Source organism: Diuraphis noxia, unplaced genomic scaffold (assembly GCF_037042655.1).
Source record: "Diuraphis noxia isolate RWA-SAM2 unplaced genomic scaffold, SU_Dnox_SAM2 contig0004, whole genome shotgun sequence".
Lineage (NCBI taxonomy): Eukaryota > Metazoa > Arthropoda > Insecta > Hemiptera > Aphididae > Diuraphis > Diuraphis noxia.
The window spans coordinates 8553944-8574822 of NW_028301714.1; the positions used below are offsets into that span (position 1 = coordinate 8553944).

At 26.4% G+C, this 20879-nt stretch overlaps 2 protein-coding genes across 5 annotated transcripts in view; one reads left to right on the forward strand and one right to left on the reverse strand.

The window, feature by feature from the left end:
- LOC149055669 (uncharacterized) overlaps positions 1 to 20879 on the reverse strand; it is an 88413-nt gene that overhangs the window by 20525 nt on the left and 47009 nt on the right. The window contains exon 1 of one of the 4 annotated variants that reach the window (XM_089226080.1): positions 3867 to 4302. The exons of the other annotated variants lie outside the window; for them this stretch is intronic. Within the exon in view, the coding sequence (XP_089082206.1) occupies positions 3867 to 3988 (122 nt within the window). The 5' untranslated portion in view covers positions 3989 to 4302. Of the gene's footprint in view, positions 1 to 3866; positions 4303 to 20879 lie in introns of those variants that run through there. 4 annotated transcript variants of the gene reach the window in all.
- Positions 5019 to 20879, forward strand: part of Msp300 (Muscle-specific protein 300 kDa) — a 77358-nt gene continuing 61497 nt past the window's right edge. The window contains exons 1-14 of the mRNA XM_089226081.1: positions 5019 to 5607; positions 12794 to 13111; positions 17845 to 17906; positions 17978 to 18073; positions 18141 to 18224; positions 18314 to 18406; positions 18644 to 18801; positions 18889 to 19084; positions 19157 to 19354; positions 19442 to 19588; positions 19662 to 19826; positions 19884 to 20045; positions 20211 to 20630; positions 20702 to 20842. Coding sequence (XP_089082207.1) covers positions 5454 to 5607; positions 12794 to 13111; positions 17845 to 17906; positions 17978 to 18073; positions 18141 to 18224; positions 18314 to 18406; positions 18644 to 18801; positions 18889 to 19084; positions 19157 to 19354; positions 19442 to 19588; positions 19662 to 19826; positions 19884 to 20045; positions 20211 to 20630; positions 20702 to 20842 — 2394 coding nt within the window. The 5' untranslated portion in view covers positions 5019 to 5453. The remainder of the gene's footprint in view (positions 5608 to 12793; positions 13112 to 17844; positions 17907 to 17977; positions 18074 to 18140; positions 18225 to 18313; positions 18407 to 18643; positions 18802 to 18888; positions 19085 to 19156; positions 19355 to 19441; positions 19589 to 19661; positions 19827 to 19883; positions 20046 to 20210; positions 20631 to 20701; positions 20843 to 20879) is intronic.

Here is a 20879-nt window from a genome sequence, read left to right on the forward strand (position 1 = left end):
GTCTGTCGCATTGGCGAAGGACATACATAATTATATTATGCTATATATAGCAATATATACATATTAAATTTTATTATTATTCGTCAATACCAATATCAGAATAGCTGATACCTGTATCGGCTATACCTATGTATAATATATAATATATTCATATTAAATTTCATTAAATAACCACACTGGATATTTTATAATATTCCAAGACTGTTGGATATATTTTTAAGGTAATAAAGAGACATTTTTAAAAGAAAAGCAGAAGTTTGAAATTTTAAGGGAATTAAAAAAAAAAACTATTACTTTATTCTTTCCATACGCAATAATTATTGACCATTAAAAAAGTTAAATATGTATTCTTACCAAAACAATAAATTGCATAGCTATATAATGTTTTAATTGATTTAACATAAAAATCATATTCCCATTCCCTATTATTTAAAAGAGTTAAATTTCAATAATCTTACTAAATTGAAAGTAGGTATTTGTGATTTAACCAAAGTTCAAAATAATCTTAGATTTATACTTCGAAAAAATTGATCTAATTTTTAATAAATTTGTAGAATCAAATATTATTATAATATTATGATTTACTACAAAATATGGAACTTAATATTATGACTGTTTTAAAATTAAACTAGTATATATCTAAATATAGGAAAACATAATATAATTGGTTTATAATAAGTTGGTATTTTATAGTAGATAGGTAAGTTTTTTGAAACAGTAAAACAAAATCAATAATTAAAATATTTAGTATTTGAATCAGAAAGCTTGTCATAATTTTAAAATAATCAAAATTTTGTTGTCATTTAAAGTAATTATTCAATTATTGTATAAACCTAGTGATGATTTATAATCATAAAAAAACTATTAAAGTTTGTAATAACTGCTATTAAATTATATAAATATTATTTTATTTAACAATGGACTTACAAATTATCTATATGATGTATGTTTAATACTTTTTAACTGCATTTACAATTCAAAATATAATTTGTTTACAATGACTAGGTTTACTAGCCAAGCTATACTACTGTACTAAAAGTTTAATTGTCTGGATAATGCATTACATACAATTTTCGATGGATCTTATTATATAAGAGAACTGTAAATTTTGACGTCAACCACCGCAATTAGCTGTAGTATTACAATACAATCAATACATTCACCTTTTTTACAAAACATTCTAACAAGATTTAGTAATGAAAATTACAGAAATTATAATTAAAAAATTAATTGAAAATATATCCTTTATATAGCATCCCCTAACCTAACCATTACATATCTATAAATTAAATAACCCTTATTATTATTGTACTGATGTTCTAAACATTATGTATAGATCGTATAATTATCTAAAATTAAATGTAAAATTATTTATAATAATTACATCATATATTTATTTGATAAAAATATCAAGTAGGATACTAATACATTTTTTAAATATACCTATGTAGCCTTATAATATTATATACATATGTAACAAAATTCATTATTACTTAATACTTATGTGATGGTATCTTATACTACCTTTAATAATATAATCACAACGTTATAATAGTAATTGAGACTTCATAACATAGTAACATACCTTTAACTTTAACCTAACAAATAATTATAATACTTACTCAATAAAATCATTAAAAATTAAAAATTTTAAACTCCTACAATAAATTAGAAAACACGTGTTTTTGACCAAAATCTGCTGTTTTTTAAGAGTACATTATTATAAATATAATAGAACATTTTACTTTCTCTTCTTTTGAAATTTTAAATTAAAAGTGAAAAAACGTATGTTCGTAGATTAAAAAATTTACCTATGTATTAAAATTTGTATTCAGTTGGTAAATAGTATAGGAAATATAAATAAGGCACTTTTAAAATTTAAAATAAATATGATTTTTTTTTTTAATTAGGTACTTAGAAGTTAGGACGTATATAATAATAATATATAAGGGTTTTCTAATATTATATTATCAACTCCAAAACTTTAAATAAATATTGTATATTATGAATAATTTTTAATCATATTATAGTCGACATAAAAACTATGATATATTAATTTATAAAAAAATACAATTTGACTTTTTTTTTACAACATTGTGTATTTATTTAAATACCTACATTAATTGTAAATTTTTAAAAAATAATAATAATATATTACATTATCTACGTCGTATCCGAAATCCTACTTATTATATTATATCTATGTTGTGAACTATTCTCAGTTATTTGTAATTAATGAACTATAGATAAATTATTAAAAAAATGAATTATTAAATAATTATAAAGATCTGATTGTCGAGTGATATTCTTTTATGAACCACTACTGTCAACAAATGATATTATTATCATTATTAAATAATCCAACGATTTAACACAACATCACGTCACCACGATCGCGAATAGTACGAGGTCAAAAAAATAAATATCATAGATTCATAGAGCTATAATATCATAATCATTATAATAATATAGTTTAATTTTTAATAATTTAATATCTACATCTACCAAGCGCATTGTTTACCACAATTTTTGCTGAAATAATAAATTTAGTTCTATAATATAAGACGTTATCTTTAAACCTTAAAAGATCCTAATGAATTTTCGAAAATATTCAAGTTTTGATTTATAGATGCGTCAAAATGTTCGAAAATATCATCAGACACAAATAATGAATACTAAAAAAATAGTGATACTTATTTTAATTAATAAGTTTCTATCACTACAGAATGTAATTTAAACTATTTGCACATACATACAAATTTATAAATCTGAGTGAGAATTTGAGAATATTTTTATAATTTCTTATTATACTATTATAGATTTTTTAAAATTACAAACTTCAGAATTTGAGTAAATGTACTATTAAAGAAAATCGTTAGGGGATCATTCTGGTGAATTCCCCTTTTAAATAAGCCCAAGTTTATTTTTTTCTATTAAAATTATAATTTTGGCTAAAGATTACTCGAACTCGTGTACGTATCATAATATACGCACGAACACTTCCGACAGACTAAATAGGTATAGCAACACAAAACAAAAATAATTATTCTTATCAAATCCGTCAAAACGCACACTATACTTTTTTAATCACCAAAAGTTATTATGTAATACCTATGTAATATTATATTATGTAGGCAAAAATTATACAAAATGACGTCGCGTAGATACCTACAATAAAATTAGGTCAAGTCTTCGTACGTAATACGTGCGCGTATCATAATGGGCATAGACGCATAGTATAATATAACCTAACATGAACTCTTCGTTCGTATTAAATTACTCGTAGTGTATTATATATGGCTACGGTAGGTATAAATACTTTTTAGATAAATAAACAAACAAAAATACGCGCACTGACACTTAAATCGTGAACACTATAGTTTAATTACTCCGCGGACACGTTTAGCACCGTCGTAGTGATAACAGAGTCGAATGTTTACCAGATCGATATCAAATAGTAACATTGTAATGATACAAAATATGCGTTGTGTACTTTACGAGTTATGCCTGAAGTAGGCCTATCGTTTTTTGGGGTCATTATATGCACCGCAAACACGTGTTTCGACGGCGGCGTCGGCGTCGACGACGGCGGTCCTGCGCTTCGCCTCGACGAAAGTGAAACTTTTATTGACGTTACGCCGGCTTTCGGCCAGGCAGTGTGTACACGAACGACAACGGTATATTATCCGTGCAAAAACACGCAACCCACGAGATCACAAACTAAACGTGTGCTAGTCGAAATGTCTCGATCGAAAATATTACAACACGAACCGAGTACTGTGCTAGACGGTGGTAGAAAATAAAAACAAAAAAAACGTTTGCAATTTTTACAGTATAGTGTAAACGGGTTTATATGTTATACATACCGCTCAACGTAGTGTTTACAATAGTTTCGATTCGACAACAAACATTTCTGCGTCCGGACTCCGGAGGCCCGTGAGTAGTCGACCTTGTGTGATTGATAACACAAACACGTCTGTATCATCATAATAATTAGATATTACTAAATCACGGACCCAACGTTTTCACCATTATTTATTAATTTTTTGATCGTTAAAGATGATGGCGTTTAACTATTATCGTAATATTATTATGTATTTCATAGTTTCAAATTCCCCCGTTATCGACCCCTACATAGCAATCGAAAAACATATTGATTCTTTTTTATGAGTAGGACACGGTAGTTTGGTTCGTCATACCTCCTCGGTTGAAGTAATCACTCTAAGTTTCCCGTTTAAAAACGAAATGGATTCGGTTAATTTTCGGCAAATTAGAATTGCCTTCAGTTTCGGACTAATCGGTATACGGTCATGCTCTAATTAATACCATCGCCCTCACTACAATTGGTCACATTTCAAGCAAATGTAGAAATTACGCTATCATTTTTACTTTAAATATAAATTTCAGGAAAATACATACATAATATCATATTATACAAATAATTATTATACTTGTACTAGTGTGTAGGTACATTCAACATTCGTTTAGAATTATTTAATAAGTAATTAAATGACATATTTCTTTGTAACTAGGTAATCGCTGGAAACTTTTACGAAGACTATTATTTTCTACACGTCAAAAAAATATTAATTGAAAGTTCCTAAAAAAATGTCATTGACTTTGTTTTTCTAGTACAAAACATTTTATTAAATCAATATATGTAGGTATGCAATATAATATGATGAAAGATATTTGTTGAAGTATTCGTATCTATTCGGTGTTAGGATTTTTCACACAATTTCGCCTATTAAAAACAAATCATAATGATATTATAGTGTCATCACATTGTATTACTATTATTATTATATTGTTATTACTATACACTGGTTGATAGGCGCTAACGGTGGGAATATAGTGTGATGTAAGTATGATAATATGAAAAGAAAAGATAATAAATATCATTAATATTACGATTATCCCGAATCCGCGATCATAACAAACGTCGTCGAGTACACGTCGATCAGCAATGCATCAGCTGCTGCTGTGCTAGACATTTTGTATTTTCGTCTGTTATTATTATTATTATTTTGATGAATCTGATTAATGGGGCAACACTGTGCAAAACATAATATTGTGTATAACCGGCGTTTTACCTACACTTTGAACCGGTTCTATGGCAGATTGGCAGTCTGGCGATCCGGCTGGCGGCAATCAGACATTCAGTCGACAGTGAGTCGTTGCGTACCTACTGTAGTACTACGGGTCGCGGTTAGTGTGTAACGACGCGTTGTCAGTTTGTTTATGATATCCACATAAATATTATATTATAATAAAATTCATTAATGATTTGATACTATCGATTTTTACACCATACCTACGTTTTAATATTGTTATAAACTGTGGGGAGTTTGGGTTTGAAAACCTTATTGAGTGCAGTTGATATAACATATTATTGAAGTCATAATATTATGTCAAATATGTGCTGAGGTCGACGAAGGGGACGAGCCTTTAACATGGACAGGCCCAAGAGGCCTTTTTTTTCGTTAAAAACAACGAAAAAAGATGAACCATCGTCACAAGATAAGGTGCCTACGAAAAAATCTTTCAAGGATAAAGTAGATTTTTTCGAAAAGAGCACCGATTCTAAAGATATTCTGCAGGATGCTGGTAAATTTCGGATTATTTTTTTATATATAAATATCTAACTCTTGTCTGCTGCAGAACGGCTGTGATCAAACGTTGTATTGGTATCTATATCATTTATTGTGATATCTATATTAAATTAAATGTAAGACATACCCATCATATTTTTCTTAATATTGTCATATCAACATATTTTATATTCTGTTGAGTGGACCGAAAAAATTAATATAATTACTAAGTAGTTAGGTACTTAACATTTTTTTAGCGGTGTGTATATATTTTGAATGGAACTTTCATGCAACTCTCACCTATATTGTATAGAAAAATGTACATAAATCGTACATCTCTATAGACAGTATAGACTTAATAAAAATATCAACCCTGTAACCCTGTATTCCAGAAAATGTTGATAAACTTGAAAAACGAAATTAATGTATTATGGTATAGGACGTGGACAGTCTTAATTTAACACGGCCGTCTGTTATTCAGCTGTTGTAATTTAGAAAGTTAAAGAGACTAGAAATTTACACCGACTATTCATTTTAGTATTGTTTATATAGTAGACGTGATATAATTTCTTGCACAATTTTAAATGATTTTGGGCTAAGAAATAACAACTTTTATTGGGTAAAACAAATTGTATGCTAACAACTACTAGTTCTACTGATTGCAAGATGAGACACTATGACATAATCAAATCACTTTTATCACGATTTTTGTTGCATAATAAAAATAATAATATCAAAATTATATTAATAATAATATGTAATGAATAATGATGATTTTGAAAAAAACAAATATATCAATAGTATAAGTTTGGTTAATAAACCAATGAGCTTAGAATTTTAGATAATATTAAATCTTAAATGGCATTCATACGTAGATCGTATTAGATAAAGATAGGTATGGTATAATATTACACAAATTAATAATATAAATGAAATACCGCCAGTATTATCTTTGTTATTATCCATTTCATAAAAAATAATTAGTTGAATAATATTTTTAAAAATATTTAACTATTAATAGGTAATGTATTTATAGTAATAGTTGAAATGATGTTACAAAGCTACAAAATACTAAGTAATAAACTGTCTATCATTAAATTATGATAGAGTACCTATAATTATGTTTAATTATATGTTATACTTCTAATTAATACCTACAGATAAATATTTAATATTAAATGTGTTAGGTACACATTATCTGTAGGTATGTCATTTTACTAGCAATACATAATATTATTAAATTAATTCCAAAGAATGAACACAAATTGATTTTTTTTAACGATAGTTACCAATCAGCAATTTCTATTTTGAAAGGATTGATTTTTAGTTTTCAAAGAATTGAATGGGCTTTGAAGTATAAAAATAAATATTTTAAAATACATTTTAATAAATACATAATTCTAAAAAACTGAAAAACAGATATAACTTATATATACGATCATCATGGATTGAGTTTTGCGATAAATGATTTTTATCTTATTTTAGTCTATAAAATTGTCGTTAACAATATGTAATATTATCCTTTTAATCTATGTCAGGCAATAATTTTAGATTCTGAGCAAAGCGAGGAATGTATTGATTTTACAATGATGTGTGTTTTTTTGTGACTGTCATCACGTTTTGGGGCAGTAAAAATGCTTAGATTTTCGACTTCAGTACCTTGTTAGATTGAAAAGTGAATCTAGTTTATACTTTGTTTTTTTTTTTTTTGGGGGGGGGGGGGGTCAAAAGTAAAAAACTTCTGAATAATCGGGATAAACAAACTAAAAATTAAGGACAATCAGTTTTCGAAAAAATCGATTTTGGTTTTTGATGTAACTTAAAAAAAAAGATCATAGATACATGAAATTTTCACCTAATGCTTTTATAAAATTATAAGTATATTCTATCCACCATACAATTCTCAAAAAATGTTGACTTAAGTTGAACTATTTATAGGCATATGCAATTTTCGATAATTATTAGTTTTTTTTTTAAATTAATATCGATAAAAATTTATTTTTTGGGTAAAAAAGCTTGAAAATTTAATACAAGGTTCTTAACATATTGTTACAATAGCAGTTGAAAAATAAAAGAAATACACATTTACAATTTTTTTTATAAGCATTCAAAGTTTGAATTTTGACAAAATACGTAAAATCACTAATATTTGCAAATTATTTTAAAATAGAAATTCACAAAAAATTCTCTTTTCAAATCTAAGATTTAAAAATGTAATACAAGATTTCTAATAAGTATGTCTACCTTTATCAAAAAAAAAATAAAGTCCACCGGAAAGTCAAATATTTTAATAAGTAATAATAATCTCTAATTTATCCTTGACAGATAAACCGTCCCCGCTCAGAATTGTTTTTCATATACAATGATTTAATATCATTGGATTCAAATTTAATTCCATCCATTACAGTAACCCACTTGTAACCTATTGTACAGCAGAACAACATCCACTTTCCCGCTTTTTATATTTAGAAACACCAACAATAATATAACAACACTTTCACATTATTGGCAATATATTTTAAGAGGTCCTGATTTTAAAACAGCTATTTTAATATATAATTTTTTTTTAATTAGCCTACTTGTAAATGATATAATTATAGCTCAGTGATAAATAGTTTTAAGTTGGGTATTTTGAGTTAAAAAATACATTTTTGAAGAATTCTAAAAATATGGTTTTTTTTAAATTTATAATTACCAGGTATAAATTATTTTGTAATAATTCGCATATTTAAACTACTTTAAGTACCGTTAGGACGTTAGGTTCGTTATTGATCAATAAATATCGATTATAGAATAATATAGTATGAACCGTTTTGCAAAAGAGAAGAAATCATATTACCTATTATAATGACGCATAAATCATATACCGGTTAATAAGCCGTTATTAACCGGTTACAGATATTTACTTTTTTGTCTGCATAGAAGATATTGGAAACTATCAGGTAGGTATTTTACAATTCGCACTGGATGGTCTTTTTTGCAATTGCAAATTTGAAATTTTCATTTATTATCGTTGTCAAAACGTCAACAAATCGTTATTGTTTTTGAGTTAAACCCTACAAATACAAGACTCTCTATCGTTAACTCATTATTTTCATTTGGAAAATGTAGGATTACTATAATTAGTTAACCTAGTTAAATTAGTGCAGGAGTACAAAATTTGATGTTAGAAGCCCATTTTTTTTTATATATATATTATTATTAGCTTTTGAGCCAATACTAAATATTTATAAAAGTATTAGGCATTTTGTACTTTTCTACCCTAACACACACATACACACATTGTAGAATCAATATGTAGGTACACTCATTGCTCCGCTCAAAATCTAAAAGTCAGTATACAATTATTTCATATCATATTTAAGTATGATAAAATAGAGGTAAGAAGTCGAACGTATGTGGTATATTAGGTTTTAGGTATATAAAATACACATTCTGCAAATTTTGAAGCTGTTCTCTAAATCAGTAATTACACACGTACGTTAATCTATATGATAATCAACTGAATATATGTATATTATATTGAGTATAAAAGCACGCATTGTTTTGAATATTTTTTAATTGTTTAATTTGTGAGACTTACTTTATAATAACTAATCGAAAATTTTTTGTACCTACTCACTTTTATGTATTTCATTGGAAACGCATTACATTTAGTGATCAACATTCAACGCAACGATGCGTATTATATATACATAACCAATTTTTTTCACAAAAAATATACATAAATATTATGAAATAGTAAAAAAAATCTGACCTTTCTTAAATTTATGAACAATTTCAAAGTATATACCTTGATACATTTTTCGTGTACAAGGTACCTTAACCAATCAGCGGTGGTTAAATGATATTATCATGATTGGAGGGGACATAGTTAATTTTCTAACATGCACTATTTAATTAATAATTTATTTATTTATTGATGTCGCTTTGCTGTACAGTAGATTACAAGTGGGTTACTGTACGTAATGGATGAAATTAAATTTGAAACCAATGATTATATTATATCATTGTATACAAAAAACGATTCTGAGTGGAGACGGTTTATCTGTCTAGGATATATTATAGATTATTAAAAATTATGAATTTCTATCTAAGATAATTTGAACATTGCCGTATTTTTTACGTATTTAGTCAAAATTTGAACTTTAATAAATGCTTATAAAAAAAATCATGCCTATGTATTTTTAATATTTTTCAACTGCTATTGTTACAATGTGTTAGAAACCTTGTATTAAATATTCATGCTTTTCTACCCAACAAATAAATTTTTATCGATATTTATAGAAAAAAAACTAAAAAAGTTGAAAAATTAAAATGTAAGTAAACAGCTCGAAACAACATCAAAATTTTTGAAAATTGTATCAAATATAGAAAATGCCTATATAAGCATTCAGTGAAAATTTCAAGTACCTGCGGTAATTTGTTTTGAGTTACACCAAAATAAGAAAATCGCTAAATGTGAAATCCAGTGAAAATCTAATGTTGTAAAAATTTAAATGTCAAATGCTCATAAAAATTTAATTTGAATTTCCGGTGGACTTTTTTTCAATTATAAAACTTGACAAACTTGTAAGGAATCTTGTATTAAATTTTCAAATTTTAGATTTAAAAAGAAAACTTTTTATGAATTTCTAGCTTAAAATAATTTGCGAATTTTGGTGATTTTTACGTATTTTGTTAAAATTCAAACTTTGAATGCTTATAAAAAAAAATGTGACTATGAATTTATTTTATTTTTCAACTGCTATTGTAAAAATATATTAAGAGCCTTGTATTACATTTTTAAGTTTTTCACCCAACAAATAAATTTTTATCTATATTAATTTTTAAAAAAAAACTAATAATTATCGAAAATTGCATATGCCTATAAATAGTTCAACTTAAGTCGAACATTTTTGAAAATTGCATGGTGTATAGAATATACTTAAATAAACATTCGGTGAGAATTTCATGTATCTAAGATCATTTGTTTTAATGTTACATTAAAAACCAAAATCGATTTTGTCGAAAACGACGAAAACTGATTGTGTGTAAAATTTCCCGCTTTTCCCTTAATTTTTAGTTTATTTCGATTATTTAGAAAAATATTAAGAATTTTTTACTTTTGACTTCCTAAAATACCAACTAGATTCACTTTCTGATCGAATGAGATACTGAAGTCAAAAATCGAAGCACTTTTACTACCACAAAACGTGATAGATTGACAGACACACAAAAAAAAAATAAAAACACACATCATGGTAAAATCAATACATAAATATAAAAATAAAAACGTTTTCATTAGGAACCAATACTTTTAAGTTTTAATAGCACAATTTTTACTCTTAAATTTTAATAAATTGATCGTAATTGATCGCTCCGCTCAGAATCTTAAACATAAATTATGGTTATTAAATATTAAACATTGAAAGAAGGTCATGGGGGATTTATCCCCTTCACCCCCATATCGTTTGACTGCTATTGCTTCTAACATTGTACACGTTTTTCACTTATCAGTTGTTACTTATTAGCTATAAGGCCCGTTACTATATAATAGGTATATTTTTACTCTACACTAAAAAATACGAAATTTTTAAGACAATGTACAACTGCAGTTATGCCTATCATAACAGTTATTGTAAATTTGTAGAACTCCGAAAAGTGATTTACGAGGTTTGTGGAAACAAGGTTCTGTAGCACGTATTGGGTATAGATCACAACATTCAGCTTATTATTATAATATTATTAATTACACTGATTGCACTATTTCATTTTGTTTAAACTTATATTTGCGCATGCGGTATCTACACTATTGCTCCATTATTAGATTTTTCTTTTCGATTTTTAACACCCAGATAAACATTCATCCTTCAATTTGCAATTCAAATTTAGTCTACATATTTAGTCCGTATAAAGTTTAGTTTGCAGTTTAATACCTATTATGTTCAAATATTTTAGGCATCAGCTGGGCACTACATAATATAATATGTTATACATCTCCTTAATTCATTATACGTTTATATACGTACTTATAATTTCTAACCAACTAATTAGGTATTATTTATCGTACTGTTCGATTATCTGGCTGTAAAAAGTATAGATATTTCAATTTTATTGAACCCAAAGAATAGTACCATAATGTATTATGCTTAATTGGCTGGATAGGCTACCACTGAAATTGTATAAACAGAGTGCATACTTATCTTGTATCCACATTATTTTTATTTCGTTCTTGTAGGGAAGTTATTCTAACGTAGATGATCATTGCAGTAGTGTGCATTGTGCGTCTACTGTGTCTTAAGTTAAATTCATTGAAAGTATTATTGTCACTTAAGTGTGTCATTACTTAAGTATTCAATTGTGTTTCTTAAAGCTATAAAACAATTTCATCTTTAAAATAGGAGATAATATTTGAAATAAAAATTTAATTTCAAAAGAGCTTAACAAGAAACTTCATTGCATTTTGTTGAAAAATCATAAATCATTATTTTATTTCAAAACTATTAATAGTTATTTTATGAGTATTTTGTATCCAATATTTATAAATACATATTTTTTCTCAGAAAATTACTATAGTCCCTACCTATAAAAAAATTCTCTATTAATCTTAAATGCCAAAAAATAAATCTAACAATCGATTTTATAGGAAAAGTATTTTTATCATATAGGATAGGTAAAATATGAGTAAATATAAGATTAGAAGTTTAAATTATTATTAAAACTCGAGATTATGATATAGGCATTTAAAATTTCATTGTTCAAATGTATATTATTTGTTATGTTATAAGGCGTTTAATATAGATAACACAACTACACAAGTGCAGCTCTGTATCATTAAACACTAAACAGTATTATCAACAAGATTTTATGAAAATATTTCAAATTTATTTATGTTGTATAATTAATCATGAATCATGATATACGATATAATATGTATTTTAAATATGTTGAAAAATCTACAGGCTTGCATGTTTTGGGAGATCAAAGATCTAAGATCATTAAGAGTAAAAATTGTGCTATTAAAACTTAAAAGTATTGGTTCCTAATGATATAGTTTTTATTTTTATATTTACAAAAAATTGTATTTATTATACAAAAATACTTTGATGTTTGTCAAAATATGTACTTATATAGGTATCATATATATAACCAACCAACGATCACAGTCGTAATATTAAAAGAGAAATAAAATAAAATTTATGTAAACTTTCACCAAGTAGCTGTTGGTGGCGAGGGATTGCGTGATGGATCGGGTGATGAAACGTTTGAACAAGTACTCGAAGAACGCGATGTATATACAAAAGATGGTCGGAAAAAGGGCAAAATGGTCATTGTGAATATGGTAACAGTACACAAAAGTGTAAAAACTATTAGTAGCCCGGAAGCAAATCCCGTTGCCAAACATTCGTTATCATTTACCCGAGAAGGTTCAATGAGTAGATCTTCATCCAGAGATAGTCTCTCGTCTCCGAATACTTGGAGAAAATCATTCGTTGGTACTCAATCACAATTTGACTTGCATATTGAAGAAATAAAAAGTAAGCAATGTTCTCAAATATTAGATGTTAAAAAAAGTTATTAAAACTATTTTCTTAACACATTTTATTCTATCCACAGCTGTATACATGCCACATGGTATGGTCAATTAAAACGCAATATTAAATAATATGCATTGCACAATAAAAATACCTATATAATATAAGATAATGATATATTTCTAACATTTTGGTGGAATACCACATACTACATAGTAATAAAGGTTTTTAACAAAATAGACTTCAATGTGACTTGAGCTAATTCTTCATAAGTACCTACTGGTTTTCGAAATTTATAAAACACTCGTTAATATATTTTTACAAATTCATATTAATGTGTTAGACATAATATATTCTATTATTCTATAATGATATCGCTAGTATTAAAATGTCAACGTAATTATTACACCATTTAACATTCGTGGTTTATTCATTCTGTAATCGAGATATATCATTCATGTGTTAGAGTTTATTGTTATAGAATTTTTTTTTTTTTTTTAAATTAATTTCAGTCCATTTCCCGTCGATTTATCTAACAAACAGAACATTAGAATATAATCCATATAATGACCGCCTGATTAAAAATCCAACCGCACAACAATCTATTTATAGAGGCTGACATTAAAATAGCATCAAAAAAGTTTAATCAATTTCAGTGGACTTTCAGAAAGTACATTTTGTGCAGTTTTATATATTATCTTATTTATAGCCATTAGCCGCTATCCCGGGATGAAATATATAGGCTATTGTGAAATCATTTTCAGTCTTATTATTAATTTGCTGTCTTTAAATAATATAAAAAGTAAAAACCTGTATATTAATGGAAAATATTATTAAAAATAAAAATCATTATTTAATTTTAAATTATAATTATAATTATAATTAGCCTCGGTAAAATATAAATTACTTAGGTTATTACCTAAAAATTCATTTATTTTTTAAAATTAATCTTAAAGAGATACTTAAACGAAACGTTTTTAAAACATGTCGATGGTCCAATTTAAATTTTGTCGCTTATTACCAGATCAATTAAAATAATATTTCTATGAAGTTTCATAAACATATAACTATTTGATTGTCTAATATAACTTAATAGGTAATAACTATGATTTTAAGTCACGCGATGTCAAAATAGTGCTTTTTTAATAAATAAAACTGTTAAGGCTATAATATGGGTTTCTTGTAAAACTTATTCTGCATATCCAATTATTTATGTAGGTGGGTACCTATTTTATTACTCCAAGTCTGTATCCCATAAAACAGATTACAATATTGACGGAGAACTATTATAGTAATAAAAATTACAATTCAAAAGGTTAATTTTTAGATATTATATGTTTTTAAGATTTTTACTTTTTATAAAAAATAAATTTATATGTATATGACAGATTTTTTATGTATATCATCAATAATATAAAACATAATCAATTAGCTATATAATTTAATATCAAATAAACAAATAATATATTTTAATGTGTTCTTAAATGATACCTATTCATAAATATTAATAAGGGTTTTGTGTAGTATATACCTATGTATATTACACTATTTTTACACTGCATTAAAATTAAAATTTTTTGTTTTTTCTGCAGATGTGGAGCAAAACAAATTTCTGGGTTTTTTTTTTTAATTGACTGGCCTAATATTAAGTTTTTTCTTCTCAAATTGACTGATTGTTAGTTTCAGTTGCCATGAGCTTGTTTCAAAAAAATCATACAAAATTACATGGATATGGTGATTTTTGTAAAATCTTAGGTAGACATTTGAAAAAATCGCAATAAAACGATTTGCAGAAAATATTGAAATATTAACTCACTCTCAATCAGTTATTTTTAAAGATGATAAAAAAACTTAACATGTCAACTGTCTTATACCTAATACTTAAAATCGAGTATTTTAGATAAAAAAAAATTTTTTCTATTCATACATTCTTGAAAAATGATTAAAAATCTGAATTTATATTAAAAATTAATGTATAGTATAATACATAGTAAGTCTTTTATATGTAGTGAGTCCTTTATGTAATAAAAAATAACCTATTAAACTTTGAGGTCAAGCGTTCGAAATATTTCGTGTTACCATTATCGTTGAACACGCCATAATAATATGGACATAGATAAACTTAAATATTAAAAGTTAAAATATTATTTTATCTTATGTTAATATATTATTATATTAACTATTAATTTACATTTACTTTACGTATCGACTTAAACGTGTAATTATACCTTACCACCATTTAAACCTGTTTTGATTATAATAGTTACATACCTATTCCTATTCAATAATTTACCTACTGGCTACTACCTACCTACTGTGAAGTCGTTACACTGGTTAATTTTTGTCAGTTTAAAATGTACCTATACGAAATCTTGCAGTAATCACTGCAAAGGATTACAATGATGTTATTATAAGATCTAATATTAAATTATTGTATGCTCTACAGTCTACTTGATTGGTAAATTTTTATTTTTCACAAGTAACATCAATCTAATTTCTTGCTTAAACAAAAAGTTATATATTTGTAAATGTTGATTGCATTTATAATAATACTTGATGGTATAAGAAAGCGGAAAGCCGCCTCTTATTAAATTGTATTTATTCAGATATCCTAAAATATAAAATCGGTGTAGAACTTACAATAGTTTATGGTAAATGTACCTACCGTTTTTTTTATTTTTATTATTATTATTTTCATACCGTCTTTCCGTCGTTATTGAATGTAACATACGTATGCATGTCTTTGACTCATTCCTTATTGGTTTATTGTTGAAAAAAAGTTTTCAAACATTAAACTACCACCATTTATCTAATTAAAACATGTATTAAAAGCTTAAAGCATTATCATAAAATATATGTATGTGTAATGTGTATATTATATGTGCATGCGTTAAAGTTAAATTTCTATACTAACATTGATTCAGTGGCGGAACTACGATCATTGAGGCCTGTGGATACAATTTTTTTGGAGGCCCTATATCTGTAATTTAAATTTCTAAACATTGGGCTGTTTATTTGTGTGCAATAAAAAAAATATATACATTTATAGTAAATTAATAATTTTTTGAATTATAATTTTGGAAAGAGTAATAATAATATTTTATTTACAATGAAAATGATTTTTTTCTACTACGGTTTTGAGCAAACGTCTTCACCAATAACGATAATAATAATATGTAGTGATTCTTGATGGAGGTAAATAATATTAAATGTGAGTCAAGGAAAATAGTCAAGCCTCCGTTAAAAATATGAATAAAATGCATTTCACGAAAATCCCGCCTTCAATCATATGTAGTTCCGCCACTGCATTGATTCTAATCCAAACAATACACGTAGGTTGTGACTTAATTGTGGGTAGGGAGGTTTAAAACAATTTAGTTAAAATATCAAAATATTCAAACTATTTTTCTTTATCACTTTTGAGATTTATCTATACGCTCATTTTTCAAGATTTATTCAACATGGCAATATGTTTACATATAACAACGGGTTGCTTTTCAATTAATATCAGATGGGGGTCTACAATACCTCCAGGCCACCAACATTTTAGTCCTAGTTACGCCACTGCCCTACATATTATAATCGTTTTATTTATTTTACAGAATTTATTAATGATTATATTAATTAATAAGTCTATGACACTTGTATAAAACCTTCATAATTCGAAAATCCAAAACCTGAATAATTTTTTCCTTAAATGCCTGAATTTATCAATATATTTACCATCTAACCTATTTAATATTTGCAATGTATAAAGTTTAAATAAATAGATTTAATGGGTTCTGTTTATCGTTATCGAAATAAGAAAGTACTAAATACTAATTTGCAAATTGACTTTAAAATAATTTAGCTAACTAAAAAAATAATCAGTAATATCTCTTATACTTATTAAAAACTACTACATATTATTTTATAAGCAATTAAACCATATATCATATTATACTTTTATAAAAATGTATAAAAATATATCCAATTAGATTTAAAATTATCTAGGTAAGTATATAAGATTTATAATAATGTATTATTTTACACAGTCTTATCAATATTCTAGGAAATTTAATGGTGACCTTATTTTTATTTTTAACTATAACTTTTAAAAATTCTGTATCAATCGTATGTCGTATAATGAAAATTTAATAATTATTCTTATTTTTCCTTATTATTTATTTAGTAGACTAACGGCATTTTAGTTTTGATTTTTGCACACAAATTTTGCTAAATGTTTCAATGGTTACTATATTCTTTTTATCGTAGTATTTTTTTAACTGCTGTTCATTGTATAATGAACATATTTTTATTACATTTAAAAACTATTATTCACATATTAATGTGACATTCTATCTATGATGGTTTATGACAACAATGATGATGATTGTATCAGTAACAGTCTGGTTGATTATTTGATTTTTGTCGTTACGTAAGACTTTTAGAAATGAAATTGCAGTGCGATATTCCTAAGCCGTTTAATATATAATAGTATCGATTAAACATTTGTCCCTCTTTGCATTATTATTATGTCAGTTCAAATACAGGCACGGTGACAACCTGAAATAAAAACAAGTGATCTACTGTCCTATATATTTCATGTTTTTGAAACAATATTACAAATTACAATTGCACACGAAATCTTTATGAGTTCATTGTGTTATTATTTATTTATTTTTTCGAATAAAACAGCCTTAAGGTGCATGTAACTAATATATTGATATGGTGTTCGTGTGTTTTGTATCGTATAGACGAACAGGAGAGAGTGCAAAAGAAAACCTTTGTTAACTGGATAAACTCGTATCTGAGTCAAGTACGTTACACATAATATTAAAATAATGTACGTATATTCTTTGTATTTTTTTAATCATTGTTGTGTTGTAGAGGATACCGCCACTGAAAATTGACGATTTGATCGAAGATCTTAAAGATGGTACTAAGCTACTTGCATTGTTGGAAGTTTTATCAGGAGAAAGACTGGTAAAATATTAATTAAAAATTCACAGTTAAAGTAAAATCGTTATTTTGAAAATACAAATTGTTTAAGGCTATCGAGCGTGGTCGTAACATGAGGAGACCTCATTTTTTGAGTAACGTAAACTCTGCTATACAATTTTTACAAAGTAAACGGGTAAGTAACACACCTTATGATTAAATAATATCAATTAAAGATTTCAAAATTTGTTTATATAATAATTTATGTGTGTATACATATTTTAGATCAAATTAGTAAATATAAATTCTGCTGACATTGTGGATGGGCGACCTCCAATAGTTTTAGGGCTTATTTGGACTATAATTTTATATTTTCAGGTAATTAATTATAATATACATTTTATATTAAAAAATTACCTATTGTAAAATTAAATTCTAAGCTTCGTAAAACTGGAATTACCGTAACAAATAATGAAGTGAGTATAGATAAACATTTCGAACATTATTCACAATTAAAAAAAAAAAAAAAAAGGTCGCAACTTGTAGAATGTTAATAAATAAATTATGAATTATATTCTGATCTGTTTTTTAAACTTCATTATTGATGTCTAACAGATTGAAGAAAATACAAAAGGACTCTCGTCATTGAATTACTCTTTTAGTGGAAGCACGAGTAGCCTGGAAAGCATTCGATCTCCCACGATGGAAATTAATCGAAAAGCTGATGGTGCTAAAAAGACATTGTTAAAGTGGGTTGGAACCGTAATACCAAAGTACGTATTTGATTAGTATTGATAATAATTATACTGTTGAAATATTCTTTAGATAATTAAATTTTAATATATATTTTTTTAATTTAGGGAGAGTAATATAAAAGTAAAAGATTTTGGACCAAGTTGGAGGGATGGCATAGCTTTCCTCACTATTATAGATACTATACAAACAAATTTAATTGATATAACTACTTTGAGAAATGAAACAAACCGTACCAGACTAGAAACTGCATTTAATGTCGCTGAACAAGATTTAGGAATCACTCGTTTACTGGATCCAGAAGTATGTTTAAGATTGGTTACAATATTTTAATGTAGTTTATACTCGTGGTATTTATCTGAAATCTATTTTTAGGATGTCGATGTTGATCGGCCGGACGAAAGATCGGTTATGACTTATGTAGCGCAATTTGTGCATAAGTATCCTGAAGTTCGAAGTGAAAGTGGTGAATCAATCGATAAAATTCAAAAAGACTATAATCTTCTTTTAACATGGTTAACTGAAAAAACTCAATACCTATCTTGGTCACAAAATTTATCTCAAGATTATTTGGTGAGTAATTATAAAAATAACAAATAAAAGTATTTTTCTACCATTTTAGTGTAGAACTGAATAATATTACTTATACAATTTTATTAGGAATTTTCAACTGCCCAAGAAGAAATCGTTTCTATGAGTCATTTATATAACAGACTAAAGAAAATTTGTAATTCTGGTTCGTCAATTAGTATTTCAGCACAATCATGGAAAGAATTAGAAAAGCTTTGGACGTTATTAGATAATCTTGTAAAGGAAATTCCAGTTATTATTTAATGATGTTTAGTATCGTAATATTTATCATAGGTACCTATTCTTACAGATGAAAAATTGGCAATGGCAGTTAGACCTCTGTTTACCAGAGCCATTTAAAGTAATTGGGGAATGGATTACAAAAGCTGAGCAGCTCATAAACGACAACAATATCCCATCTATCATGAACGAAGAAACTGCGATTATAATTAGTAGAAAACTGGAAGATCATAAAGTATAAATTTATTTATATTTTAAAGACGTTTTAATTTAAACATCATCAATTATATAGACATTTTTTGCTGATTTGCCTGAAGTTCAACAAAAATTCAACGAGCTGTTGGTTAAAACTAAAAACCAAAACAAAGAAGTGCATGAACTATCAAGACGTCTCAATAACATTGAAATAGATTCACACAAACGGCGAACCTATCTAAAATTTTTAGAACACAAGGTAGGTACCTACTTTTTATAACTTATAAACCAACTAAAATAATATTTTATTGATAAAAAAAATCAAGTTAAAATTCTTGCAAGCATTAAAGCATAAATTTGATTGACTAAAATGTAACTAAAAGCATGTACCTTGTAAAAATGACAGAAAGTTTATTTATTTTAGTGTTGTTTGATTGCATTTTTAAATTTGACCGAAAATAAACTAAAAGCATGGACTGTTAAATATGGCCGTCATCAGGATGTTTTACTGCTTCTCGAGAAATACAACAATTTCGTTATAGGAAATAATATATTTCAAGAATTTAATAAGGCGTTCATAGATATGCAAAACGTTGTACAAGAGTATAAACATGAATGTCGTATAGAGTATAAAGAAATGATTGCAATTGAAAAATTCATGAGACAAACTGCTGAACAATGGAAAAGTATTGCAATGGAGCTGAGATGTGCACAGAGTATGCTTGAAGAAGTAATATCATACTGGAGACGGTGGAAATCATTATCTGAAGATATGAAAGCATGGTTTGTGGATGCTGTTGAAAAATTGAACTTGCCACACGAGCAACGGATTGATTTTTTTCAGGTATTTAAGTTAACTTTAGTTTATTTATAAATTATGAAATTGAAACTAAATGAATTATGCTTTGTCTATAGGATATTGGTGTCTGGAAGGAAAAATATGAATTACTTAATGATACTGTAAGCTTTTTAATTGCAACATGTGAAGATTCAATTTGTGCTGAATTAAAACACGAGTTCCAAAGTATTACAGCTATGTGGGAAAGTATATTTTTGGTAAATAGAATAAAATCAAATAAGTCAAATAAGTAAC